The sequence below is a fragment of the Myotis davidii genome, unplaced genomic scaffold (assembly GCF_000327345.1).
Source record: "Myotis davidii unplaced genomic scaffold, ASM32734v1 scaffold743, whole genome shotgun sequence".
Classification (NCBI taxonomy): domain Eukaryota; kingdom Metazoa; phylum Chordata; class Mammalia; order Chiroptera; family Vespertilionidae; genus Myotis; species Myotis davidii.
The window spans coordinates 1741665-1748913 of record NW_006296221.1 but is presented as its reverse complement, the minus strand read 5'-3'; the positions used below and the strand labels follow the sequence as shown (position 1 = coordinate 1748913).

At 41.4% G+C, this 7249-nt stretch overlaps 1 protein-coding gene across 1 annotated transcript in view; it reads right to left on the bottom strand.

Annotated features, from left to right (window-relative positions):
• The window catches only part of SEPSECS (Sep (O-phosphoserine) tRNA:Sec (selenocysteine) tRNA synthase), a 33930-nt gene that overhangs the window by 25640 nt on the left and 1041 nt on the right, over window positions 1-7249 (bottom strand). The window contains exons 2-4 of the mRNA XM_006771039.2: window positions 6787-6964; window positions 3180-3298; window positions 2017-2175 (exon numbers count right to left, since the gene is read on the bottom strand). Coding sequence (XP_006771102.1) covers window positions 2017-2175; window positions 3180-3298; window positions 6787-6964 — 456 coding nt within the window. The remainder of the gene's footprint in view (window positions 1-2016; window positions 2176-3179; window positions 3299-6786; window positions 6965-7249) is intronic.

The window sequence follows — 7249 nt, the reverse complement described above, 5'->3', positions numbered from 1 at the left end:
TAATCTGTATTCCAAAGGTTAGGGGGTTTCTTATCTCCATTCGAGGGATTAAAGATTATGTAGCTTAAGCATGATTGTTTGTAGTTAAAGTGATTAATTACCCGCCTGGCAGTTAAGAGGTTTTATTCCCTCCCTAACTTCAGGGGAAAATCCCTACCTGGGGAAACAACCTTTCTCAGAGAGGTGACCTTGGTTAAAACACTTAGCGCCAAGAAGGTGAGCAAATATATTAAGAACAGTATGCCATATATGCCAGGTCCCTTCAAACAGCAAGGATGGACCGGCTCCCAGCACGCTAAGCCTTAGCTAAGCCCCTGGCCCGCCGTGCATGGGCCAGAGGGCCCCCCTCTTTGCTCTTCGCTCACCACGCCAGCCTTAGCTCGCTGCTCCTGCCTGGGGCCAGCCAGCTTCGCTCCATTGCTTGGTGCCTACATATGCAAATTAACCGCCATCTTTGTTGGTGTTAACCACCATCTTTCTTGGCAGTTAATTTGCATATCACCCTGATTAGCCAATGGGAAGCGTAGTGGAGGTACGGTTAATTACCCTTTTTGTCTTTTATTAGATAGGATATATATATAGATGTCCTCTGTGATACTAGTAAATACCTAACAAAGCAAAACCTAGGATAAAAGTAAAACCTAAAGGTTTAAGTCTCAGAAATTGGATAGAAAATAAACCTGGGAAATTTTGCACATAAAGTTATTATGCAGTCTCATCTTCAGTCTTCCCAAATACCAAATCTAGCAGCAGACTAGATTCATGGATTGAAAAGCCTAAAGGATTTAGAAATCATTTAGCTCAACTCACTCATTTCAAAGATAAGGGAGCCAAAGTTCAGGAAGATTAAGTGGTTTCCCCAAGGTCACACAGCAAGTTAGAGCAAAGTTAAGAGCAAGTAGTTTTCTTTTGAGTTTTAGAATCCACACCAAGTTGTCTGCATTCTATCTACAGAAATATAAAACCTTGGCCTCTGTGAAGTCATCATTTCAAATACATGGTTCAGAGGTATCCAGGTTTTTTAAATACATACCTTCATAGCTATTAAAACAAATATACAAACTTTACTTAAATAAGTAGTTTCCTGAAGACAGCTAATTTTTACTGTTTTTCAAATTCTCTAGACCCAACTCTATTTTGCTTTCAAGCAATTAAAATATAAGTTGTGGTGTTTTTTTTACAAATACAATAATCTTGCTTCCTAAGAATAGAGGCTATCCTGAAAAAGAATAAACTGTAAATCATAGGCCAACATCTTTTGGAAAATAGTTTTCAGTTTTTCAATAAGGCAGTCTTTTCCAAATTCCAAGAATGTGTTTATCAATTCTTTGGTTAATAGGATGCAAATTAACAGACTTGATAACTTTACACCATTTAAAATAAATCAGTGTATTTTTTGAAGTCTATCAATTTCTGCTATATGTCCCTATTATAAATCCTTTTACATGAGTTTCTTTAGGATTATTTATGGAGTTCAATTACAGCCCAATACTGTTCATTTCATACAATGTTAAATTCTCAAATTCAACTTGACACACACATACACACACACACACACACACACACACAGAATGGAATGTCAGTCAGTCTTTAAAAAGGAAATTCTGACACATAGTATACCATGGATTAAAGCTTAAAGGCATAAGTAAAATAAGCCAGTCACAAAGGGAAAATACTCTAGAGTAGTCAAATTCATAGAGACAGAAAGGAGAATGATGATTGCTAGGGAATGGGAGCAGTGGGAAAGAGCAGTTACTGTTTAATGGGCAGAATTTCAGTTTAAGAGGATGAATAAGTTCTGGAAACGAATGGTGATTATAGTTGCACAACAATGTGGATGTACTTACTGTCATGGAACTGTACATTTTAAAATGGTAATTTTATGTATATTTTATCACAATAAAAAGAAATAGGTTCAGTTTCTTTTCATTTATATATCTTTACATAAAAAGTTTGAAATGTCTAACTGTGATGCTGAATACATTATACTAGTATACAACATGTCTCTTCTTTTACCTGCAGTGATCATGGATTTAAAGCAGGACTTCTGGTCTATTCGTGGCCATATAATATACTTTGCCTTTGGTCTTTTGTGTCGTAATGTCAAGAAACACAGAGTTAGACTCATACCAGTTGCCATAGGCACTACAAAGCAATTGGTCACTGTATGGACACCTAGGAATAAGAAGTAAAACAGAAATTAGTTATTCCATTGAAAAACTAGCTTTCTTCTTGAAGGAATTATATACTTCCAGCAAATAATAAGAATTGTAGATTTAGTGCTGCTGCTTCTTTACTCACTCTCAGCAAGCTCACTGCCAATTTCATCCTTCATGCTTATGATCTGATTTTCTATCTTATTCTAAAGGTTTTTATATATACATTAGTGACCTGGTGCACGGATCTGTGCACATCAAAAGGAAATTTATTAGAAGGTGGCCGGTGGGGTGGGACTGGGCGAGATGGGCCGGACATGCCCTGGAGCCAACTTCCCATGGTCCCTCCCCGGCCAGGCACACCTGGGGCAGCGCCATGGCTCAAAGGGCGTCTGCGGAGTGAGCAGGGTCCCTCTGGCAGGTGGGGTCCCTCAACCTGGCCTTTGGGATCGGCCGAAACTGGATCTCCGACATCCCCAAGGAGTGCCAGAGTGCGAGAGGGCACTCGGCAAAGTTGCTGTCATACAGGGTGTGGGACACAAACACAAGTGTGCAGTAAACCAGATTCGGGGCCAACAATGCCCCAGCAACAACATAACCCACGGCCAAAGGTGAAATCACATGGCCCCCTCCATTCTGGTTCCGGGTGTGTCACCCGAGAACCTCCGCTGCCAAGTCACCACAGCTCGGCAGTAAACCAGATTCAGGGCCAACAGTGGAATCGCATGGCCCTGGGAGGAATTGGGCTCCCTCCTCTCTGGTTCCAGGGTGCGTCACCCAAGAACTGCTGCTGCCAAGTCACCACAGCTCAGCAGCTTCTGCAGTGAGCGTCTGTCCCCTGGTGGTCAGTGTGCATCATACCTACCAGCTGACCGGACGGTCGCTTAGCCTTTTATATATATAGATAGATAGGTCTTCTCAAAAATCATTTGTATCCTTTTTGAAAGAGACATTAATAAAAGAAAGTAGGCAAAGTTTGTGTGGCTGGTCAGCCAAAAGTATTATGATTAACACAGTACATACCAGCCATCTTTATGATGTCCAGGACCAAAGAATTGGCAATTTTGTTCAAAAGGCTAGAACCTGCAGCTTTTGGTTGCACAGCAGAAATATCACCTGATCGTCCAATTCCATGAATGAACCTAAGCAAAAAATGGGCCAACAACTGGACAAAAATATTCAATGTTCTAAGTAATCCACTGTATACGTATACAAATGCAATAACAAAAAAAAATAATAATACCAGGAGTAATACTTGACTATTGTAGACATATTGCATAAACTATTAGTAATATGAAAATATTCTATTATGTTGAAATAAATTCATCAATTTTGCTCTCCTATCTAGTCTCCAAAGCTGGCCACCATTAATTCCTTTTCTCCCTGTGCCCATATGGTACCACCACACCAAGAGATGGAGTCTAATTCCCTCCACTTGAATCTGGTCAAGCCTCAGAGACTTGCTGGGCCAGAAAGAAAGTAGCAGAAGTGATATCTGGAACTTCTCAGTTAGAGCATAAGAAGCCTTAAAGTTTCCTACCCAGGCTCTTGAAGGGCTTGTTCTTGAGGACTCCCTCTTGTACTCAACATGCCCCCCTGGGAGAAGCCAAAGCCACATCGAGAGGGCAACTGGGCTCCCAGCAACCTAAGTGTGCCAACTTGGATAAACTGCCCCATTGAACCTTCAGATGACTAAACGTTCAGCCACCATCTGACTGCAACCACTTGAGAAACCCAAAGCAATCATCACCCTGCTGAGCCCAGTTTAGCCACAGAACTAGGAGATGATACATGACTGTTTCAAGTCACTACATTTTTGAGGTTTGCTGTGCAACAATAGAAAAGCAAAATATCTGCAGCGTTAAATTCTCTTCTTTCTTTCCTTTTCCCCTAACCAGAGCAGGGGACTAAGTTCCAATGGAGATGAGTTGATATTTCAAATACTGCCTTAATCCATTCTTTGAAACTGCATGTGCTAATCCACTCATTTTAAATTAGATGGTGTACACTGCTTAAAAATACCTCTGAATATTCTTCAAAATCAAAAATCTATTTGTAATTTATAGTTAAATAGATCAGAAACTCTGCATATTGCAATTATCACAGAACACTAGTGTCACACTTCATTACCACTAAAACCTCATGTATAAAGTATTTTTTACAGGTAACTGCTATCAGCCCATTTTTAACATGAATTTTTCACCCAAGTTATACATTAGTTATCGTTAGTTTTAACTGCAATAGGTTTTTCTTTTAACTGATACATATAATCTGTACTAGTAATAGCCTAGGTGGCGTCACTCCCTCACACATCACGCCCTCACGTCATCACAAGATGGCCATCACAAGATGGCCACGCACACAGCAGAGGTGGGGCCCGGAGGAGATGGGTCATGGCAGGGGAGGGCAGTTGGGGGGCGATCAGGCCGGCAGGGTAGGGGAGTTGGTGGCGATCAGGTGGCAGCAGAGGGCAGTTGGGGCGATCAGGCGAGCAGGGGAGGGCAGTTGTGGGAGATCAGGCTGGCAGGGGAGGGGAGTTGGGGGTGAACAGGCTGGCAGGGAGGGCAGTTGGGGGCCACTGGGCCAGCAGGGGAGGGCACTTGGGGGCGATCAGGCTGACAGGGTAGGGGAGTTGAAGGTGAACAGGCTGGCAGGGGAGGGCAGTTGTGGGCAATGCGGCGAGTAGGGAAGGGCAGTTGTGAGCGATCAGGCGGGCAGGAGAGAGCAGTTGTGGGCGATCATGTGGGCGACCAGGCCAGCAGGGGAGGGCAGTTGGGGATGGTTGGGCCAGCAGGGGAGGGCAGTTGTGGGCAATTGGGCCGGCAGGGGAGGGCAGTTGGGAGCCATCGGGCCGGAAGGGGAGCAGTTAGGTGTCAATCAGGCCAGCAGAGGAGCATTTAGAGGACAATCAGGTTGGCAGGCAGAAGCGGTTATGAGAAATCAAGCAGGCAGGCAAGCAAATGGTTAGGAGCCAACAGTCTTGGATTGTGAGAGGGATGTCCAACTGCCAGTTTAGGCCCGATCCCAAACTGGCAGTTGGACATCCCCCAAGGGGTCCCAGACTGGAGAGAATGCAGGCCAGGTTGAGGGACACCCGCCCTGTCCCATGCATGAATTTCGTGCACCGAGTCTCTGACATATAACATCATATTAGCTTCCAGTATACAAAATAATGATTCAATATTTGTATATATTGTAAAATGATCACCAACAAGTCTAGTTCACATCCATCATCACACACAGTAACAAGTTTTTCTTTCTTACGACGAGACCTTTTTTTTTTTAATATATTTCTTTATTGATTTCAGAGAGGAAGGGAGAAGGAGAGAGAGATAGAAACATCAATGATGAGAGAGAATCATTGATTGGCTGCCTCCTGCACACCCTCCACTGGGGAATGAGCCCGCAACCTAGGCATGTACCCTCGGCCAGAATCGAACCCGGGACCCTTCAGTCCGCAGGCTGATGCTCTATCCACTGAGCCAAGCCGGCTAGGGTTGTGATGAGAACTTTTAATATCTACTCTCTTAGCAACTTTCAAATATACAAAAGTGTTATTAATTATAGGCAACATGCTATACATTGCATCCCATGACTTATTTATTTTATAACTTGAAGTTTGAACCTTTTGATTCAACTAGAAGTTTGGTGGTTTTGATTGAAAAAAAATTCAACTATGGGATAGAAAATATCATCATGGAACTTTTCTTCAACTAAGATTATTCAAACCAGACTGTTAAACCTAGGGGTTGTCAAACTTCAGTAAAATTTTAAATCATGGAAGACAGGAGTTTTAATTTTAGAGTTTACCTATATTTCACAGAAAGGTAGACTAGAGAAATGACTATATTTGAAACCACTGTCAATTACATGGTTATCAGAATTGATGAAAAGCTTTTTGAAAAAAATGTAAGAGTAACTTAATAATCTAATATCAAATTTAATATACCCTTTCCTACATCTATCACAACAAAGCAAGGTGCTTATAAAATGGGAGTCAGTTTAGATGCAGATAAACAATGATTTATAGTTCTATCTATATATCATTCTCTAAAAATACTTGCAACTGTAGAAAAGAAACATGGAAAATCATAAAAAACCTTAAGATATTTTAAACTCGTACAAATAATAGGTTTATTATGTTAATTGTTTTTTTAAATATGTTTTATTGATTTTTTACAGAGAGGGAGAGGGACAGAGAGTGAGAAACATCTGATGGGAGAGAAACATCGATCAGCTGCATCCTGCACACCCACTACTGGGGATGTGCCCACAACCAAGGTACATGCCCTTAACTGGAATCGAACCTGGGACCCTTCAGTCCGCTAGTCAACGCTCTAGCCACTGAGCCAAACCAGTTAGGGCAGGTTAATTGTTCTTAACAGAACATAGAGCCAGTGTTGTTAACTCCCCAGAACCTGACAAGAACTTTTACCCTGCTGTCTTGAAGAGCACCTAATCATATTAAATTGTCGAATCTAAGTTTACATGCCCATTTGAATAGGGAAGAAATAGATTCCAAACAGACATTTTATAATCTAATATGATGAATATTATCACCATTTTTTTTAGCAAAAAAAAAAAAAGGCAAGGAAAGCAATGTTTTCACAGGCTATTTGAAAAAAAATACCTGTAATGACGCCGAGCAACTAAAGCCGAAGCCACTCTCCCTTCCCGTTCTCCCACACCACAGTTGCCCAGGAAATTGTTGCTGTCCATGATCGCCAGTTCATGTAGAAAGAGTTCAAGTGTACTTTCATCCCAACCATCCTCTGGACATTTGCCCTTAAAACAAAAAACACATAATTATAGTGAGTTATAATTTAATTATTATTTAAGATGGTTTCGCCGTTCCTTAGAATGCACCTCGATGCATTTTAAAACCTTTCCAGGTGTCATTTTGCCATGCTCCTTGCTCTCCAAAATTCAGATAGAAATTCAGCACAATGAAGAACCCTCAACTAGGACGAACATTTATGTTACACTACATTACAATGATCTACAGGTTCGAGAAGGAATAAATAAATAAAAGCGGTGAGATTTACTCCGATTTAAAGTTGCAGTAAGTTAAGGTTTAAAAAAAACCTTATCTT